The 22227-nt window shown below is 38.6% G+C and overlaps 1 protein-coding gene across 4 annotated transcripts in view; it reads left to right on the top strand.

Moving 5' to 3' along the window:
- Positions 1 to 6845: 6845 nt before the first annotated feature.
- The window catches only part of LOC130180987 (collagen alpha-1(XIX) chain-like), a 94860-nt gene continuing 79478 nt past the window's right edge, over positions 6846 to 22227 (top strand). For all 4 annotated transcript variants that reach the window (XM_056394698.1, XM_056394697.1, XM_056394696.1 and 1 more), the window contains exons 1-9: positions 6846 to 7099; positions 9926 to 10047; positions 10807 to 10881; positions 10969 to 11068; positions 16737 to 16860; positions 16980 to 17255; positions 17949 to 18029; positions 18726 to 18845; positions 19620 to 19682. In XM_056394698.1, coding sequence (XP_056250673.1) covers positions 9960 to 10047; positions 10807 to 10881; positions 10969 to 11068; positions 16737 to 16860; positions 16980 to 17255; positions 17949 to 18029; positions 18726 to 18845; positions 19620 to 19682 — 927 coding nt within the window. In that variant the 5' untranslated portion in view covers positions 6846 to 7099; positions 9926 to 9959. The remainder of the gene's footprint in view (positions 7100 to 9925; positions 10048 to 10806; positions 10882 to 10968; positions 11069 to 16736; positions 16861 to 16979; positions 17256 to 17948; positions 18030 to 18725; positions 18846 to 19619; positions 19683 to 22227) is intronic.

Here is a 22227-nt window from a genome sequence, read left to right as displayed (position 1 = left end):
CACCTAGGTGTTTATAAGTGTGCAACACCTCAATGTCCTTCCCTCAAATGTTGACTGGCTCTGAAAGTCGATGACCATCTCCTTGGTCTTGGATCTGTTCAGAAGAAGGCAGTTGTTGTCGCTCCATTCACTGAAGGCCATCGTCAGATCCCTGTACTCCTTTTCCTGCCCATTCCTGATACGCTTCCTGAAAGTCTGCCGTATACAGAGTGAACAGGAACGGAGCCAAAACAGTCCCCTGTGGAGCCCCAGTGCTGCTCATCACTGTCCCTGAGACATAGTTAACCAGCCTGACGTACTGTGGTCGTCTCGTCAGGTAATCCACAATCCAGGACATGACGCAGGGATCCACCCCCTTCCCTTCCAGCTTGTCTTTATGAATGGGGGGTTAGATGGTGTTAAATACACTTGAGAAATCAAAGAACATAATCCTCATGTAACTACCTGGCTCATCCAAGTAAGAATGGGCCCGTGGAGCATGTGAAGGACAGCATCATCCACTCTAATATGTTCTTTGTAGGGGAACTGTAGGGGGTCTAGTGCATGTTCAACCTGTGGCCTCAGAAGGTGGAGAAGCAGCCGCTCCAGGGTCTTCTTGATGTGTGATGTGAGGGCCACCGGTCTGTAGTCACTTATCTCAGCCGGTCGTCCTACTTCAGGTACCGGAACAAGACATGATGTTTTCCACAGGACCGGGACCTTCCCTGTTTGAAGGCTTAAGGTAAAGAACCTCTGGAGAAGCTCAGCCAGCTGGGCTGCACAGTCGGTTAACAGCCTCAGACACACACCATCTGGGCCTGTTGCCTATCCAAGGCGTAGCCTCTTGAGCGCTGCCCTCACCTCCTCCGCTGTAAAGGACAGGAGACTTGACCCCAGTGTGGAGGGAGTTGCAGCTGCAGTTGTAGAACAGGTTGAACTCATTGGCCTTGTCCACATCACCTGATGTTGCCTGGCTGTTCTTCTCTTTATAGCCAGTGATGGTCCTCATCCCCTTCCACACTTCTCTGGTGTTGTTGTGCTGCAGCTTCCTCTCTACTTTCCTTTTGTAGTCCTCATTTGCCTACTTTAATCTCCTCTTCAGCTCATGTTGCATACACTTGAGCTTCTCCTTGTCTCCATCCCAGAAGGCCTCCTTTTTCTGGTTGAGGAGGGTCTTGATCTTACTGGTGATCCAGGGTTTGTTGTTTGGAAAGCAGTGTACAGTCCTTGCTGGTATTACAGTGTCCATACAGAAGTTAATGTAGTCAGTGGTACATTCAGCCATTCTAGGTCAGGGTCCTTGCTTTTATCATTTTTCTGTGACTCCAACAGGACATTCCAATCTGTGCACTCAAAACAGTGTTTTAGACACTTACTGGCCTCTGGGGTCCAGTTCCTGAATGAGCGGGTGGTTGCAGCCTGCCTCAGTACACAGGGCTTGTAAGAAGGCTGAAGAAAAAACAGATTATGATCTGATCTGCCAAGTGGTGGTAGAGCTGAAGCAGTGTAGGCCTCCTTGACATTTGCACTGAACAGATCCAGTGTCTTATTTTCCCTTGTGGGACGGTCAACATACTGAGTGAAGCCAGTCAGGTGAGAGGTGAGAGTGACTTGGTTAAAATCCCGCGATATTGCAATGAACGCATCAGGGTGCTGGGTCTGTACTCTTGCAACAGTCTCGTGGATGACGTCACACGCGACTGCAGGCTCTGCTAGTGGTTGGATGTGAACAACAATGGCGACGATGTGAGAGAACTCCCTCGGTACATAGTACGGTCTAAGACCAACTGCTAACCGTTCAATATCCCGACAGCAGATCTCCTCCTTCACTGTCACCGGGGTTGTACCATCTATTGTTCACAAGAAGAACCAGTACTCCACCTTTTATTCTTCCCACTTGCTCTGGCGTCTCTGTCAGCTTGTACTGCAGTCAAGTCGGGTAAATCCACACAACGGTCGGGAGTGTTGTCGTTTAACCAGGTCTCCGTGAAACACACGAGACCACACTTGTTAGCCAGGGAGTTGACATTTCCCATGAGGATCGATGGTAGAAAAGGCTTATATCTCCACCTCCTAGCCTTTAGCTCAGCCCCGGCTCTGCATGCACGGTACGGCTTCTTCAACTCAGGCGGTATGAGATGTTTAACTCCATATCTGCTAAATTTTAAAGCCAGGAGTTTTTCTTTTGTTTACATTATTTTCTCCAGCGCCAGACGAAACAACAACGTAGAATAAAATATAAAAAAATAAAAATACTAATATATACAAATGTATTGAATAAAACTACGAGATATGTGGACTTGCTGCCACTTGTTGCCAGCGCAATTATGGGATGATTCCTTATTTTGCGAGGCTGTTGGCAACTGTTTTGCCCCCGTTTTTATTTCATCAACAACAACAAAAAAAAAATGGATATTTTAATCATATATGGAAATGTCCCCGGTTTTCATTTCAGATATCTGGTCACCTTAGAAGATAAGTTGTACGGTGAAGGCAGCTTGATGGAGAGAACGGATGGAAAAATGGTTGCAACTAAATCAACTGCTATTACTTGACCTCAATGCACAACCACTGATGCCTTGCCTTTATGGGAGTTGCATGACTTCACAGGTGTTTACCTTTCTTCATAGTAAGAGGTATGCCATTAACATGTATGTAAAAAGAAGATTTATGAAAATGTTATCAAAATTACCTCTAGTTAAGTTTTACCTGTGCTTTTCACCTGTGAAAAGGGTGAATTAGCAGAGCTCATCTTGTGTGACAACTCACCAAAACGCACAGTTTTATTATCAGGTAAAAGTATTGCATTTTATTTCCATTTCACATTTTTATGTATTAAATATATTTTTCTTGTACACTGTTAGCCAGAAGATGTCACTTCCAGCTGCTATCTTTGTTAACACACAATTGTAACTTAACTAATGTTATTGTTTGTTACATTTTTATATGCAACAGCAGGAAAGAGCAATTTTTAGGGAAACCTCGAATGTCTTCAAAACACTGATATACTGTATGTTGACAAAGGATAAATGTGGTATTTGTAATTTTGGCTTTTTTTTTGTCACGTATGCAAAACTCTCAAATGTAAAGCAATGATTAAGGGCTCAAACAGGCTAACCAAATGTTTGCAAAGCACTTTGCTTGTCTGACTAAAACATATGATGCACAGACTCTGAAAATCACAGGGGCAAAAAGGACAATTTCTGGCATTATGTCTTGGAATATTTTTCTGTCACATCAGGAGGGCGCCAAACATGTAAATGTAATGTCTTGGGGACAGAATCAGCATGACCATCTGTTGCTTGCCACATCCCCCTGTCTCCCTTGTTATCTGACTTTTCACTGTGAAGTGTGAATTGTCTGTTAAAGCTGAAATGCCATTGCGAAAATAATATTTCAAAAGGAAATTCCTCAGAAATACAATAAGAGGCATACATCTCCCATGAGAAAAGGTTTTGGAAAAACTGCTCTAAAAATTAATTTCCAATGAATTTTAAATGACAGAATTAATTTTTGACAATTGGTTTAGTTTATTTTTCTGTATTCCAGCATCATCACAATAAACTCATGTCCTTACATGTAAATGTTGGATATGTTGCCTGTATTATTCATTTAATTATTTATAGGTTCTGCGACTTCTATCTCCAACTCTATACCGTGAGGGTCAGGTTAATAGAATTTAATTTGAGCTGTCTTTTTTGAAAAACAATGTCCTGGTTATTCTGGTAAATCCACAGACCACGGTGTGAACAGTTTTCATTGGAACTATCAAAGAATTGCTGTTGAAAACCCCTGGCAGTGTGATTTAGTGAGGATTAAAAGGTGTGCACCACCCCTAAATTCAAGATAACAAATTATGCAATTTCACCCTTTTTCATACAGGTTTGGCACACGAAACCCAGACAATCTGTCTTTGCCCAGAGAGCAGCGACCAATGGCTTTTCACAACACCGTGAGTAAAGGGCAATGGTCCAAGTGAAGATAGTGATAGGAGAATATTTTATTCAAAATTACTGATCTCATTCTCAGAAATTACAGGTTTGTAATGTCTGATCAGCAGTCAGGAATCCAGACATGACAATGTATTACATACACACAATGTATATGCACATACAGTAATTGTTTAACTGAAAACTAATCCCTGTCTTTATCAGTAGTTATTGGATAAATAAGTTTTAAGATTAAGACATCCATATTTCAGTTTGTGCTTCACAAGTGAATGAGAGCCTGGAAAGGCATGTAATTTACATTACATTGCAATTTAATTTCCTTATTTGCATAAATAACTTTTTTCTCTATGATGTTCATTCTTGGCTCCGAATACAAGTGAGTAGTTCTCAAACAACAATAATCTCAAGTATATTTTAGAGCCTCCTGTCAGCTTTGGGAGCCTTGTGTGCTTCGAACATTTACTTTGAAGCAATAATTGGTGGATTGTATTTGTCACTTGTTTTATGTCGAGACACACTTTATCTATTTAGTGACAGCAAAGGCACATAAGTTTAGGTGATGCACTAACTGTAATCTTAAACTAAATGATGCAGTCCACCAATAGCATTCTATATCTGGGAAAGTTTTTATAGTATAGTATAGTATAGTATTTATATCTCTAGATTATATTACTTTCTTAATACAAAAAAAAGCTTATGTTTGAATTCATTAATTGAAATTCAGCTTTTGTCATGTTGCATGATGTTATTGAATTCTATATGTCATATATGTCAATGTCGGTGAAGCGTTTCAGAGACGGAGGGAATTTTCTGCACTTCTCAAGTAACAGGCTGCTAACTTCATTGTCCTGCTGGTTGTTTGGTTGTGTAGGTAAATTTACCATGAAAGCAGGCGATGAGTGGCTATGTTGAATGTTGCTAACAGTTTAGCCGTCTGCTAACCGTAGCCAAAGGCTCACGGCTATAGCTGTGTTGCTTGTGTTGCATGCATGAATGAAACACATGCATATACCTGTGAGGGGAGAGCTATTTTCAAATTCTGGCTTTTTTTTTTGGTTTGTTTTAATTTTCTTTTCTAGATTTCTGCTACCCCAGCTTTAAAGTGCACACACTGGAAGGAATTTATCTCATGGCAGAGACCTTGAATGCCCTGATGTAAGCTTTTTATGGACATATGTATTGGACATGTGTGAAGTTGCTGTTAGAAAGGTACATGTTGTAGCTTGCTTGGCGAACAAGGCACCATGCCATTTTCATTCTTTCACAATGATCCCAAATTTTTTTGCAATGGTTCGAAGTTATCCAGCACTGAGACTTCTGCTTCCACCACAATACAATGGAGGTGAAGAAAAATGTATTTCATGGAAAACTGAGACATTGTTTCTTTTCAAAATTAACAATCCACAGGCCTCATGGTGAAGATTTCTGATCACAGCTATTATGTATCTGGAAGAAATATCTCATTTCTTGCAAGTGTTATAGATGCCATCTTGCAGAGAAGCTGGAATTCCCTCTCTGCATGTCAGGTAGAAGAATTATTTTATTGAACCTTAGAGAATGTGATTGCAGATGGAGAGGTGTAATTTTTGTTGAATAGAGAACTTGTAACTGTTTGTGCACAATCTTGTTAGAAATCTATTGTTGGTTATAAAAGGCACTCCTTAACTGCTAGTAAATGGAGAGCCAATACAGAGGGCACAATACTGCGCCAATCTACACCATACTCCAGAAGACACTGGAACTGAGACTGAGTAGAAATAAATACATCAGCTTGTGTTGAATTTGTGTCACAGTGGCAGCATTGCAGCTGAAAAGACAGACTTTTTATGAAACTATGGAATTCTAGTAACAGAAAAATCTGTAATTTTTCTATGTTAACTGTGACAAAGGCGGCAAATAATCAGCTGCAAACACTTAAAGTAGTTCACTCTTCATACTGAAAAAAACAAAGAATTACAGTCTAAAAGAAAAATGTAACCACTCTGTCATGTTTGTACAGTTTTCAACAAAGAAATATAGCCATCTGCTTAATTTGAATCACCAGTTGCTCCTTTAAACCACTTTCTCGTTGTGTCTTTGTTTCTGCTATCACACTTCTGAAAGTATGCCTTTGTGTGTGTCCTGAAGGGGCGGGTGTGTTCATCATCATCTGTCTAAACACTTCTGTGTGTAGAGCCTGAACACCTGTTTCTATGGACCGGGTGTCTTGAACTGTTGGTGTGCTGTTTCAACCAAAACTGTGGACAAAGTACCTGTGGTTAAACCTTTAGTTACTTTTAACTCTTAAGTTTTAAATACACAGTAATAGAACAGCATGGATGTGGTATATAGAAACGCTGTCAGACACATTTTCAACAGAGAGACCCTCAGTGGAATAAAGGAGGAATTAACAGTCTGTAGGACAGGACACTGATGAGACTGCTAAACCTGCTCTCGAAACTCAGCCTGCCACTTGCACAGAGTACAGTGACTGTTGGAGTTGTTTCTTTCCATATAGCAGTATAGTATTGCCACATGGCAATTGCGTGTTCTGACCGAAATAGTATGAGCACGGAGCATGTTGCTGTAGCACAAGGCCTGCCTTTACAGCTCAAAGCTGTCACTTTATTATTTAGGGCCATCTATAGCTTATTCTGTTTCATTTCTTTCTGTTGGGTATTATGTGATGAATAGACAGGTAAGACTTTTGTCGAGATGAATATGTGTTAAGACTTTTTTTGTTGTTCCCGATATTTACTTTTCAGTTTAACCTAACAGTTTCTGCTAATAACGCACATTAAGGGGAGCAAATCCGAATGCATTAGGCCTTCTACAGAACATTTGATGAGATGATAATACATCAAACGGTGTTTAATTCCCGCACCTGGCTCTGTTAAATAAGAGTTTGTTTGAACTCCAGTCGGGCATTTATTTCTTCTAATATGAAAGCTTTCACTGTGTGTTCCTCTTGTTTGCTGAAGTCTCTGTCAGTGCATTTCAGTAATAATGACAGAGTGGGAGGGCCACTCGGTGCAACTAATAAGGACGGCGATCTAGCAGGCGATCCCACTGTGACTTTTATTTCCAAGTCCTGGAATCCGGAATCGGACTGATCGTAATCACACATGGATTATGCTTTTTTCGCTGCTTTCTGTTTTTTTTTTGTCTTAGAGGAAACTTTCGCAGCAATTGTAAGTACTTACAGACCAAATTAATCTCACATTAAATTTAAAAATCAGCGTGTTAACTGAAAAATGTTGCTGAAAGCCCCATTATAACGGAAACATTTTGCATGTTTTGTCGCCTGGCATTAAAGTGTTTTATTTTTTATGCATGGCTTGATCTTTCCAACTTGTCTGCCAACCGGGACAAATGCTTTATGAACAGGTTATTTCTGATTTATGAACGCTCTGCAGCAGTAAACATGTACCGTGTTGCATCACTTGTTTGCAACAAAGTGAGAAATGTGTCAGACACTGAGAGATTATGAACCGCTACATCCCGTAATTAATAAAAAAATAAAATGATCCAGCCAATCAGCGGTCGCGCAGAGAAACACGCTTCTTTGAATATTGCAAAGTGTTAGTGAGAAGTTATTGCCACGCACGGACCGAAAGTGGCTGAATGATTGATGGGGAGACTGGATAGACTATGATAACTGTAAGTGTCCAAGGTTTAGCGCTGTGCCTGCACCTTCCTCAAGCGGTTAGATGTGTGTGATACTAGCCTACAAAAATAAATGCACGTTGGAATTAAATCGATGCAGGTTTACAGCAGATGGTGCAGCAACGTCGCTGTCTACCAAACTTAATGAGGTAAAATAACGTGTGGGTTTAAAGTAACAACATCTACAGAATCCTCAATAGTGTGAATCAGTCGTGTAAAGGTGCAGAATAATTGTGACTGCAGGGTTTGGCATTTGAGCTGCGTGTATTGCATGCATGTGCAGAAATGATGGGAATACTATTACCCCTTCACACAGACAAGGAATGTGATACCTCTGTAGTGAGACTTGTCTACAGCCCCTTGCATGGTTGTAGCTGTAAGTAGCATGGTCACTTCATCTCCAAGTCATGATCCTGTAGACCTGCATGCAAAACTTTGTGATTAAGTGGGAGAAGGCACAAGTGCTTTCAAGATGGGAATTAATCAGTGAGAAAATCTTAATTTGGATAAGACAGCAGCAGTTAAGGAAGGAGAGTATCATGAAAGACACTTTTCCTAACACTTTGTGTGACTGTGCATATAAATTGACTTAATGTGTTGTGGTAGTTGGAGGTCAAGTTCAGTGCTCAGCTCTGTATTCATCGTTTTTCCTCCCAGTGGAAATAGGTGAATGTACACCAGTAAGGAAAAATTATAGTCCTTGTAATGGGATTGCAGCTGTGTACATCACAAAGCTACATTATAGGCACCGTTATTCATTATGATTAATGATTTGCCACTATATTTTCTGTAGGGGTAACAAACAAGGAATTAAAAAATGTGTTAATTTGTTGATGTAAAAGAGTAATCACCAACACAAATTGATTTTACATATTCACATATTTGCATATTAAGTGTCACACATATATAATCAATGGAGCTGTTTTTTGGGGTTATATTGAGTTTATTCTTTCTTTTTGAAGATGTAGAAAGTCCTTGAAAGAGAAACACCTGTAATTTCTTTGTTTTGAGTTCAGTAGTATATATTTTGCTGAGTAATTCAGAAGTTACTGAAAGCATTTGATTAGAGTCAGAATAGCCTTACTGTACTTTATTGACTGTACCTTAGAAGAGACTCTTACCATCCAGGATGACGCTGCCCTGAAAAAATGCTCGCCTTCTTTGCAATGGCATGAGATTAATGCAGAAGATTTGGTTTGGCAGCACAGTCAAATGGTTTAAGAGACTTACTTGTAACTAGAGGTTTGCATGTGACGTCCTTGACGAAGACATTGCTGACAGCTTACACATCAAAACACAACAGAGTGCTAATAGAGTGCTTTGGAAACAGAGATCAAAACTTTGGCATTATGACTAAGAACAGGCAAAGTAATACATGAAGACCCAGAAATCATGTATTGTAAATGTAGTAAACTTCTCATACAATTACTCTGTGACACATAATGTAAACTTAATTTGTGAAAATGATGAATGGAATCTGCTTAAACTTGCTAATTTGTTGTATCATTTCAACAGACCAATGTCAGACATGGTAATATCTCCCCATTGTCTTGTCTTTATTCTGTTGTTGTAGACCTTATTCTACACAGATCGAGTGCATCGGCACAGCTCCACAGCTAATTTGTGGTGATGACATACGGACTAATGAATTATAAACTGTCTATGGAGAACAAGAGGCAGCTTGGCTTGCTAGTTAACAATTGAAATTTTAACATAAACAGAGTTTAGAGTATAATGATTTAGCTCCAGTATAGGCACATTCATTCATCACTGTAGAGCAGGTGTTCATAAAACTAATGATTGAGGGACTCATAAGTGCATTTTCCATGTTGAGTGACTTTACATAAATAGAAAAGGAGGCTTTAGGGACCGGTGAGTGGGCATGCGAGAGGGGTTGTAAAATTGGAAATTCTGGTATGATTTCAGAATAATACAACTTACACATATTGTTATTTAGTACATGTTGCTAAAAATGAAAAGACCAGATTTGAAGACAACAGACAAAGAAGTGCGAAATGATTACAGCTGGATATGAAGGAGTGAAACTTTGTAAACTTCATTTATCTTCACACAGACACCAGGTTGTTTCAGTGCTATAGGCTATTTGAATGAATCCAACTTGGGCCAAAGTTGGTGTTACACCCAGCAGGATAGCACGTATATAATAAATATCAGTAGAGTCCCATTGTTTGCTCATGTCTGCTGTCTATTAGGTCTGCTTTAGTTAGTATTTGTTTGCAGAAAACAATTTCATCAAGATTAGTAAGGCAGGTGTTTGATTCACCTCTTCTGTTTTAGCAAATATTAAGATTGAGTTGAACTAAATTGTAAAATATTCTATCTGCCCTCAGGTTTTCAAGTGGACTGGTTTCTAGTGTCAGAACCATGCTCTGTTTGCTCAGATGGACTGCTTTACTTTGGACTTTGAATTCCATTCCTTGCACCTTTGGAATGGCATTGGGTGAACAAACAGGTATGTGTGTTTGATGTACTCAGCCTTTTGTCTTTTGCAGCATTTATATATTTTAGCATAAAAATACCAGTTGTAGTCTTCCTCTTTAATATTCTGGTGTCAAAATAAAGTAGACAATTAATGTCTCATTGATGTTCTTTAGATAATCATTTATTAAAACATTGAAGTGCATCCCAAATCCATGTATAAATGATAACATATTGGTTTCCTTGTTGAGCATAACATTTTAAATCCTCTGTAGATTTATGTTTTACAAAACATATTTGACAAAATATTAATCACTCACAATTTATTTACAATGGTAAACCACCTTCGTAATGCCATTAGTGTGCCATTATTTATCCAATTTATATGTCTGAAAAAGACAGAACGTGACAGTTTTAAACCAAAACTTCAGACTTGTTCAAATATAATGGGACCACAGTCAGTCTGCATTACATTTTCATTAAAGCAAATCTAAGCTTGCCTCTAAATTACATCTCCGGGTCTTGTCTATCAGACATTTTTTTCAACTTTAAGCGAAAGTTTTCAAGATTAATGTAAAAAAAAAAAAAAAAAAAAACAAAAACTGTGAATTGATTTTCTGGTGTGATGTGAATTTCTCCCAAAGAGGTTTTGTTTTTAAAGTTAAAGGAAATGCACTGTGGAAAGGAATTCATGATTCAATAGATCATTTTCTTTTCTATAGACAGAAGTGGTACAAAATGTAAATGACCATCTGTATCCAGCACTAACAGGTTCTTGGTGGCTTTCCTCTAGATGGTTCATGTCCCCCTCTGAGTGTGGAGGAACACAGGTTTTCTGATATTTTAGATCGTCCCCTGGAAATTACAGGTATGTATTAATTGTACACGGTTGATTTGTAAATAAATCGACACTGATCTGTGTAAATTGAATGACACATTGTAACCCTGTTCACAGGATTTGATCTCACAGAGAAGTTTCTGCTCCGAAAGGGAACAATCACAGAATACCTGTCGTCATTTCGTTTAGGAAGCAGTCCACTTATTAAGCCAACGAAGTGAGTAGCATGGATATGTATGTTAGCATGTATGTGTGTTCATCATTTGGATTCAAATGTTGTACTGTGGTTCCATATAATGTCAGAGGGTAACTCAGACAGAGCCTGCATGTGAGCTAGTAAATAACCTTCCTATATGCTGCTTCATTTCAACCACTCCCTTGCTCTTGCTATGAAACTGTTGCACATTACAAACATGCTATAAGAAGCAGTCACTTGTGTGTGGCCAAGGTATTTAAACTGCAGTATTCATTTGAATTAACACCCGGGCTATTACTATTTTTCTCACCCATGTACAGGTTCTGAATATGGAGTGATGGTTATTTTCATACAACTCAAATATTGCAATACCACATCATGTTTTCGCTCGATTTCCTCGAGATCCAGTGATATGTTCTAAGAAAAAACACAGCGTAGTCATAACTGGATTTTATGAAAGGGTTGACTTGAGGCATTCCAGATATACTCTGCTCAGAGCAATAGTTCCATTTGCCTCGGCTAATAAGGACAAGTTGTGAGATGAGCTGTTGAACAGAATTAATATATATTGCGTTTATTCTAGAAACCTCCGAAGGGCAAAAGGGGGGACATAGAGGAATGAAAAAAAAAATCTCAGCACATATAATATGAGAGGAATATTAAAATAACTATATAAATGAAACACTAAGGTCCTATTTACTGAAGACCTTTATTCCCTGGTCAACTGGAGGGGCTGCTGTGTGACCTCACCTTGATGCTGGCATGATGATAAAGTGGGCATTTGAATTTGATGTAATATTTATCGAGGCCTATTGCACTTTTACATTTATTGCCATTAGTTGTATTAAGAATGACCAGTGTAACATATGAAACTGTGGTGGCTGCCAAACTTTGCTTCGCAGCGATGTTTTGGATTTAAAAAAATGTATTTTGAGATGTTCATTGTTTCGTGTCCTTAGGTTGTAACCGTGAAAGAGAACACTTTGTCATTCTTCAGGGAGGGTAGGATATTTTTAGTATTTTTATATGACATGCGACTGTAAACATTTACTGCCGCTCTCTTTGGCTAGGTGAAAGAATCTTTGAGCCAGGTGATTTGTGATCTCCTTCCCTGTTCAGTCAGCCGGCCGAAAATACATTTAGTTCAGCCCTTCCCTCGGTCTGGGCCCTTAGTGCAAGAAGATGCTGGTTCTCAATGACACTGCTGACAGTGTAATTGGTTATAGTGGCAAGACTGCGATCCCTCTCATATCCAATTATCTAAGTACTTTGACAGGTGATACTGCATGTCAGCTGAGGAGGGAAAGCGAGGGCAATTGCACGAAGCAGGAGGCCCCTCTGCCCCCTGCCACAGCCAGTAAAACATTGCTCACTTTACCCGCAGGATATGCAGAGATAGATGCTGCACTCTCTAGATCTGGCTAATGTTCTGCCAGCTTCTTGGCACAATACACATTATGATACATAGATCAGAGCTGACACGCTCATGGAACATTTGTGTGAGGTGACAAATTGCCCTATATGCAACTGTATTCATAACATGCTTCCATACGGTATTAAAGCACACCAATGCTGTAGCTTGTCTTTTGAAACATATATATTTGGCCTTGCCCTCTTTACATCTTATGTTAACTTCTCTCTCATTTTCATAGCTGCTTATTATAACATTTATAAATGCACTACATTTGTAAAATGAGTCTTCACTATTCACCTTGCACATTTTCCGTTATAGTTAGGAAGTTCAAACCCTTAGATGTTCGGTGGGGTTGCTTTTCTCTCTTTAAATGTTTAACAAAAGAAAATCATTGATTTTTGTTTTTTTAATGCTATTTGCATCAAGGTAACAAGAGGCCACGATGTACTGTAGTTTTTTTTTTTTGACTGATGTTACAATTTTTTTTTAGCAAAGCAAAACATACCCAAGTGAAAAGGTAGAATGCATACTCATCTTTGTACCTTTATATACACAGTATTTAGACTTCGGTGCCTTGAAAATTCTCAGGTCTGTTTGTTCTTTTCTAGCTTAAAAGATTAAGACAAATCAAATCATGTTGTCAGTCGCAAGCTCAGGACAAAATTACATAACCTATTGTCACAATAATTTTCTCTTTAATGTAATAGTCATTGCTTGTCTTGAAATGGGAATGGGATTAACATTTGCAACAATGATGTCTTACAATGTGGTTTGTGTGATTTGAATATTTACTCATCAAAGCAACTGGTAACAATTAAAATGTTGAATGGGATGGTAAATGGACTGTGTTTATAAGACTAGAAAAGCACTTATACAGCAGTTTTCTAGTCTTATCGACCACTCAAAGCACTTTACACTATACAAACCACATTCACCCATTCACATACACATTCACATACACATTCACACTGCCTTTTTCTGTATACATACAGAGCTTTTCTAACACACACACAAAACCACCAACCTTCCGATAAGAGGACAATCAGCTCTACATCCTGAGCCAAAGCTGCCAAATAACAATTTAATATCAAGTGCAGATGCTGCAGATACAATATATTTGAGTTTTAAATACAAAGGTGGCATTAAGACTGAGATGCAGTGTATCAAATCACCAGGGTTTGTGTTTGTTAAGCAATCTGTGGTTTCAGTGGTTTGTGACTGTCATGTCAGCTAATTAATCATATGGGGTTACTGCGATCAATACTTTACAGCTGACTAACTCTTTTCTAAGGAATACAGTAAGCACCTAAATCTTTTCTGGAAAACACATTTTATAACAGCTTGACTGTGTTTTTTTAATTTCTGTTTAACCACACACCTCACACATGATAGCGGTGTAAAGTCCAACAGTGTAACCTGTTTAAAAGTCATAGCGGTATCTTTGTTGTGACAGTAATGTTTTACGTAAGAACAAATTAACATTTTGTTAAAACAATTCCACGTTGATCAGAGGTAACAAATTACTCTAAATTAATTTTACGGCATCCAGTCGTGGTGGCCAATCACACATTTTTCAAAATGTTTGATACTGGTTGCCTGTTGCTATTGCAGTGTTATCTCTCCATTAGGTATGGAATGCTTATTTACACTGAAATGATGAAAACAAAGCTGTGTCACACATCTTGGCTACACACATTCATGCTCATTTGCATAAAATCTCTTCACTGGTAGAATACCCTTACAGATCACAGGCATGTGTTTGATTTGGCTCGATCAGTGGCACTCTTCTATCATGCTGGCAAGCGCGGCTCCTCCACATTTAAACAGGAAAGAGGACTCATGCTGAGAGGAAGTTATAGTCCTTGCTATCATGAATGATGCATTTAGTGTAGAAACTGACATGGTTGAGCCCACTTTGATGTGTTGGAGGATTGAGTGTCGGTGATAGGGATTTGAGCCAACTAGGCTAACGTCTGACATTTGATTGTTTCAGCTATGGCATTCGGATTCCCCTGACTCGTTTAAAAGAATCCTCCTGGATAGGATTTCTTAAGAGCCAGGACACTAAAGCCGCTTCCGAGAGATTCTCTACCAGACCGGTAGTGTTGCTGTGACATTCTGTCAAACCATTGTCTCTGATTATACAAAGGGTAGTTTCAGCCAAGCAAATATGCATGGTCAAAGACATATTCCAAGACTGGTGATAGTTTCCAGACAGCACATGGTCGTTCCCTATAAAAATGGATTTGCTTCTGATGATAACTCTTTTGGCAGCCCTCATGTTACTCTGTGATCCTTTGCGCTTCTCCTGATTATTGTTATGGATGTACACTTTTTTACAATAGTAGTACATACGCAGAAGAAACTGTTGGCTAACAGACATTTTACTCAAGAAGATATTTTTTTGCTCTTCCTTACTGCTGTAGCTGTTTCAGTAATTTTGCTATGAACAACGCCCCATACTTCACAGGCATGTATACGAAGTAGTATACAACGTGCACGCAACTTGCATTGGATCACAACATGTCATTTGAATGTTATCCAGGAGGCACTCATATTTCTTCCAGAACATATTTGCAAATGCAAATTAGGTATATACAAATGGAATCACGTACTGTATATTTGCTTGTTTGTTTGGCGTTGTAGCAAATGAGCAGGGAAAATGAATGCAGACCCTTTTCATTCACTCATTATCACTTACTGAAACATGTGTAGCAGGGTTTTTCTAAAGAATTAGGAAAACCAACCTGCATTCAAACCAACCCACATCGAGTTCCAAGTTTAGTCATTTAGTCACAGATGACAGCCAAAACAAGGTCAAGAACTTTAACCCTCTCGGCCCTAAGAGATCAAGTGTGCCGACAGGCCGTGTTTTGAAATAAGAGCAGACTTAGTTGGGGACTTTGTAAAGAAGGGTGTGAACTTCAGAGCCATGAAAAAAAAAAACAGCCCTGCAGTGTATTCTGCAGATTATATCAGTTATATTAAACCTGTCTGTTTAAATATATTATGTTCCATAAGTTGCAGTGTACTGCATAACCTCTTGGATTTTTCTTTTACATTTTTCATTCATGTTATTCCCTGCCCCTTTACAATAGTATGTAATACATTAGGTACAGGCAGCTGTTGTATGTGCAGCATAAAAATATCCTCCCTTGGATTTCCTAATTTTTATAAATTACCATGCCACTTTTCATATTGAATTGCAGCTGAAATAGTCCTTTAGCCTTTGGGCAACAAATAACCTTCCCAGTCCTCGGCCTCTCACAGAAGCATTTGATTTTTCAGGAGGTCTAACTTGGTGTATTTATCATTTTAGTCATGTACCGTTTACACCAAAATCTCAAAGAATTCAAGGGACACAACAGAAGAGGCTATGAAGCTCTGAGAGAATAGGAGATGATATATTGGAGTGAAAACTAATTTCCAACCTGTCCAAAGAAACTCTCTCACTCCCTCCCCCACGGCTGTGCTCTGCCTTCGCAATGACCTTATCGTTGCATTATTATTATTTTTGCTGATCTTGATTTATTATGTTTATACTCTTCTGCTTTTGACTGTTAATCTGAGTCTGAGGTAAGGGCTAGGGTGGGAATATAGTTGAAGGGTATGGTGTTTTGTTATTGTTGTTTTTTTTTTTTTTTTTAAATGCAGTGTATAAAATTAGTAAGGGAGTGCAGGTGTGGGCTGAGAGATGAGTTCGTGAATAAGCTGTAATTCATTTGAGGGTGGGTGTGATTTGAAATACGATGTTGTTTTTCCCCATGTATCCCCTGTTTTCTTCACATATTTTGCCTCTGCTGAAATACATTTTCAGCTGTGAACACAGAATTGTTGTTTGACTTTACAGAACAGCTGAGGTCATACACATAAACCTACAGCTGCATTGCACGAGGCATGTGTAACCCCTTAACTGTAGCACACGGTATCTCAGTGAGGTAAAAGATTGGCCTCTGTGACTTTGGATCAATTTCTATACGTTTTCATTATCTGAATGACAGGGAAGCCAGTATAAAATTCATCAGGCTAAATGGAATCAAGTTTGTCAGGTTTATTTATGTGTATGTCTCTGCAGTAGCAGGATATTGAGATGTTTTATCGATCATTGAATTTGATTGGCTGTTTCATTGTTCAGCCACTGAAAGCTTTAAAAGAGTTTGCTATCAATATTGAGAAATGACACTTGACACTCTTTCATTTTTATGATATTTTAATGATAGATTTGATATTTATATTTTGTGAAGATCTGACTGTGTTATATTGTATGTTGTTTAGATCAGTGTTTCCAAATGGGCTTTCAAGTGAATACTCCCTTGTCTCCATCTTCCGAGTAAGAAGAACAACAAAAAAAGACCGCTGGTATCTTTTTCAGATATTCGACCAGTCGGGAGGCAGTCAGGTCAGGCCCCGCCGTATATTTTAATGTCATATATCAGTTTCAGTATTTACAAATATGCTATAATATGACGGGATAGATTTTTTCTTTGCAATGTTTTTAAACACTCATTTGCTCCTCAGGTATCTGTTGTGGTTGATGGTGGCAAGAAGGCGGTGGAGTTTTCCTCCCAGGGGATGGCAAAGAACACTCCCTGCTGCACATTTAAGAACAATGACCTACATGCTCTTTTTGATCGCCAGTGGCACAAGCTGAGCATTTCTGTGCAGAGTAACACGGTCTCCATCTACATGGACTGCAAGCTGATAGAAAGGAGACGGACTGATGAGAAAGACACCATTGACCTCAGTGGGCGCACTCTCATCACAACACGGGTGGAAGATGGACGGCCTGTAGATGTATGTCCCACGCTAACTTCGTCTAACATGTTTTGTTTGTCTTGAGCTAAATCTGCATAGTGTCATTTAAGGATTTACCAGTTTTTGGTCCAACAGTTTTGTTACTTATCTCCAGTTTTTATCAGTACTTGACTTTATGAACAGCTTTGGAATTCATTTCCAAATGCTTTGGAAAAGTATTTAAAACATGCTTCAGTGGCATATTGTCTTAATCTGTGTAAATCTTCTATTGTGACATATGTGTTATGCTCATTCCTAGAGGTGCCCCAAAGTGCTAAAAAAAACATGAGGTCAGCTATTCCACCCAATGCTTCTGAGTAGAACAGGGCTTTAGTAGCATTAACAGCTGACTCCTCATGATTTGTAAAGATAGTTCAGTCAGTGCATCAAAAAAAAATGATAGGGTTCAAGTTCTGGTCTGAAGCAGCAGCAGCAGCAATTCATGCAGAATTCAGAACTTTTTTGAAATAATTTATATTTTAGGTTTAGATGTGCTGTTTTTGAACTGCTTTGGAGGCAAAGAGAATGACAGCATTTGGACAACTGCAAGCTAGAGCAGCTGACAATTGAATAAATTGTGCTGTCTCAGCCAGTGAAGAGCAGACCTTTGTCTGTAAAAAGAGCAACACAATGTGATGATGAAACTACTGCATGATGCTTTAATGGTCCCTTAATGAGAGCTCTTCTCCACAGATCGAGCTGAGACAAATTCTAATCTACTGTGACCCTTATATAGCTGAGTTGGAAAATTGCTGTGAGCTACTGGAACCAAAGGTAAAATGTTTTATCGTCTTAGTGCATTGTTAATACCTGCTGTCTTTTGTCAATTAAATGCCAATAAGTAATTAGTAAGAATTTATATTTTCATAATGCATTTCATAAATAAAGAAATAAATGAGAAGATATAAGTTTTCCTTCAACATTCTGAGACACAAAACTCTAATGTAACAATGCAGTAGGTCATGTCTTGGTGTTTTGCAGTAACAGACTGTACTTAAACAGATACAGTGTTATCAGACAGTGAAGGTATAATAAGGTTTTGTCTCTCATGCATGGGGGCATGTGTCCCCAGATAGAAACTTAATAACAGAGATCTTCCATCAATGTATAATCAATAGGGGCTAATGGAACAGTGATTCCAAATGGAGAGATGACCTTCGACCCCTTACCATGACATGCCTTTATAAGCATGCTGTCATGTCAGTGTAAAGTTACTCCAAGGGAATTGTCACAACCTTGAGAGGGACTTATCACTGTTTGGCTGCTTAGTACTTTCTAAGTTTCACTACACAGTCTGCATTTCATAGTGGTTATTTGCAGCATAATGTACTGTAAATATAAGCAGCCTAAAATCCAGGTTACCTTAGCGCAAGTGTACTCCATTACAGGATTTTGTTTTGTGTTTTTTTTCCATGTATCAAACATGACAAAGGAAGGTGTCTAAATGGTGAAATTTCTGTATTGATCCAGTGTGAAGCCAAGAAGACATTTAATGGGACTTCCCCTCCCCTGGTTACAGAGCAGCTCCCCCAGATGCTTTCTCAGCCGGTCTCGCAGTCAATTGACAGATGTCACTGTCCAGCTGAAAAGGTACAATCAATTCCCCCCAACAAGGGCCTCTAATTGAGTAAGTGTAATGTCTATTGTAACTGAAACAGCACTGATTTACACCACATGTACTCTATCCTTTATAGGCACTAAACAGTCAGTTAAGGGACATTTATACCAAATAGTATTTTCCTTGGAAGCAAACCAAAGGTAGTATAGCCATAATCTATTAGAAAACACAAGTATAATTCTCCCAAACGGTTTAAGCATGGTAAATCTTCACCCTGCTATAAAGTGTGTGAAAATGCAAAAGGATTCTTTAAACTGAAAAAATTTATGTAAGATTAAAATGCAAATTGAGACCTACAAGCTTCAAGCCCTCTTTGAAGGGAGCAGATGGTGCAGCTCTGAGGTGGTGTCCAATTCCACACCCCCTTTTTATGATTTTTATATTTTGCCTGTAAGTTACAAACAGAATCAACTTTTCAACATCAAATCAACGTTTTGGATTCCTAGATTAAAAAAGTATTTTGCTACCATACAAATTCAGTCCATTTCTATCAGAAATAGATTTGAGATATCAAAAAAGGAACAATTAATCAAGATTACACATTTTGAAGTAACACAACTCTGTAAAGGCCGGATTTGTTAGAGGGATGTACCTTATTTGTACTACTTTACTGATGAATAATTCTTTTAGGTGTAAGGTACTGTAAAGTACTGTTTTTCATTCTGCTTTATTAAGTATGGATTTATGTTAATGACATAAATGTGTCTGAAATGTTTTAATTCTACTAATTTATATTGTGTGCACAGGGAGATGCTGGACTTCCAGAGGTAGTTGGAGTGCCAGGACAAAAAGGGGATAAAGGAGACAAGGTATACACAATGTTTTTATGAAGTTGATATTTACACCTATTTGCTCTTGGTATTTATTTAAAAGGAAAAATGCATGTGTGAAGTGAATGTTAGAGATGCAATATTTTCACTGCACTCTAGATTTATGTAGGTGGGCAGCACGATGTTCAACATCCACAGAAAATGCAGAAAAATTCATTTAATCATAAGGAATATTATCATTGGGCCTACATACTCTGTGCGTTGTTGTAAATACCCATACTTTTGTCCTTCTGCTGCAGTGGGTTCTCTCTGTGATACTACTGGGTTTCAAGGACAGTTGCAAAGTCTAAATGTCAAGAAAAAGATCAAATCCCTGTGTGACAAATTTATACTTGTATGTCATAAATGCATTGCGAGAGAAGGAGAAATGTATTTCTCTCTCAGCAAGCAAATGTCTATGTTTCTGACAGAGTTTCGTGTACCTCAGGCAAGGTCCTTCAGAGATGCTACCATACAATTACCTTCACAAGGGGAATTTTCTCCCAAATCTCCCAAGGAGTGTGAACTGAGAAAGCATACATTTTCCCAATCATGAGAAAAATAGGTGTAGTTCAAAAAGAGAAGGATGCTTTCTCCACGACAGCTCAATAGACAGATGGAATTGCAAACAGCAAATGCCCAGTCACTGAAATTGTGGGTGTTGAGTCGGTTGAAAGACGACAAAAACATAAAGGAACCATCAAATACCCAGACAAAAAAGTGTTATTTTTCCCTAGACGAATCGCATCGTTTGGATTACAAAACCCCCTTTTTAGTTGTCTGTACAAGGTTAAAAACAGAAGCAACAGAGAATGTGTTTGACTATGGATGGAATTCATAGGGATGGACAGGTGGTGGTCCTGTATGCCCGATAAGACCAGATGGCTTTTGGGGTCAGTGTCCTAATTACCATGATGTGACTGTGGGATTAAGAGATGCAGGATCACTGTTAGACCTTTGTGGCTGGAAAACCACTCATTCCTGAAAGGCACTAAACAGGTCGCTGTTCTCGGCATCTTGTGTCATTCTGTTCATAGAGATATATCATATAGATGTAGATCTAGATGTTTTTACACATTTCGTTTTCTGGTACTTTGTTAGGTGACAACCATGCACTCATTAAAACAATCATAGATAGATTGAATATTATATTCAGAACTATATGTGTATAGCAACAGACTGTACTAATCAGATTTGTAAATGTGTTATAATTGGCCTCTAATGATTCCTAATTGACCTCGCAGGGATTAACTCTAAAGCTGTACTGTGTGTGTATGTGCACTTTGAGTGTGTTGGTGGTGCTGGTGATTGATTACTTGCTGCTAATTGATATGACTATATTCATTAAGTAAGAATGCATCATCGCATTTCACAAAAGGCTACCATGCATAGTAGGCACTGTGACATGTTTTCTTATGCTGGTGCAAGTAGCCATATATCTCCCCAGTAAGTGTTGAATGGAGGCCTAAGAGCACATCCAAAGATACTCTTATTACACATCTTTTATCTGCAGAGACCATCTATGTACAAAAAAAGCATGTTCACAGTGTACTTAGTACTACATTACTGAGCTGTTACAATACTCAGTGCTCAAGAGTGATTTAAACATTATCTTCAGGGGTGCAGGCCATTCTATTTTTTCTGTTATTTCTGCAGGCCCTGTCTTCTGCTCTGAATCAGTGGCTCATGCTGTTAACACCTGAAATCTAATTTCAGCAAATCAATACTTGGCACCATTTGTTTACTTACTGAACAACAAAATTCATAACAAATCCTATTACAGGCTTGAACACTAAATCAATGAAGTTAAGGAAAAACATGATCAGGGACTACACACTCAAGACTAAGCCCTCTATGGTGCTAAACTGGCACAAGATGACATACATCTAAATTAAGATATTTCTGTGAAAAGCAGATTTGACTTGCTATACTATACAAACCTTTACCATGCCCTTACTTAAAGGAGGTTGAAGCAGAGAATAATTTGCTAAATCTGATGTTGTCGGGTTTTTTCTCGCTTTTTCCTCCAGCATTCTTTACAGAAATTATGAAATTTGAAAGTAAATATGAGCAACTCTCTGTTCTGTTTTGACATTTATTTTATTGTCTTCCTCCCAGCTTGTGGCTTTGTCATTTTCATTTCAACATCCATTTCCTCCTAATCCACTTCTCCACATCGCCTTCATCCCCTTATACATGTATAGTATAATGACTTGCAGTTGAGAATGCAGAGCACAAAAACAATTTGACCTTGCATGCAAAGGTTTTTAAACAGTTTCAGTGTGGAGAAAATCATACCATGGTTAAGTCTTGACTAAGTACATCTCAGGCAGCAAGACATTTGTTCAAATGATGAGTGAAAACTTACAGGCACAACAGCTCAAGTACCGCTTAAGCTAGACAGTGGTACTTTGAGATAATTAGTTTAATTGATTTAGAGTTTTAATGTGTCCTCACAAACTACACTTGCTGTGTTGGATAGACTGTGATACAATCATCCTGTGCAAGAACAGCAGATACTTGAAGGCAACAAAATGTCACTAAT

Source organism: Seriola aureovittata, chromosome 14 (assembly GCF_021018895.1).
Source record: "Seriola aureovittata isolate HTS-2021-v1 ecotype China chromosome 14, ASM2101889v1, whole genome shotgun sequence".
Lineage (NCBI taxonomy): Eukaryota > Metazoa > Chordata > Actinopteri > Carangiformes > Carangidae > Seriola > Seriola aureovittata.
The sequence above is the reverse complement of the archived record's forward strand: the minus strand, read 5'-3'. Positions and strand labels throughout refer to the sequence as shown.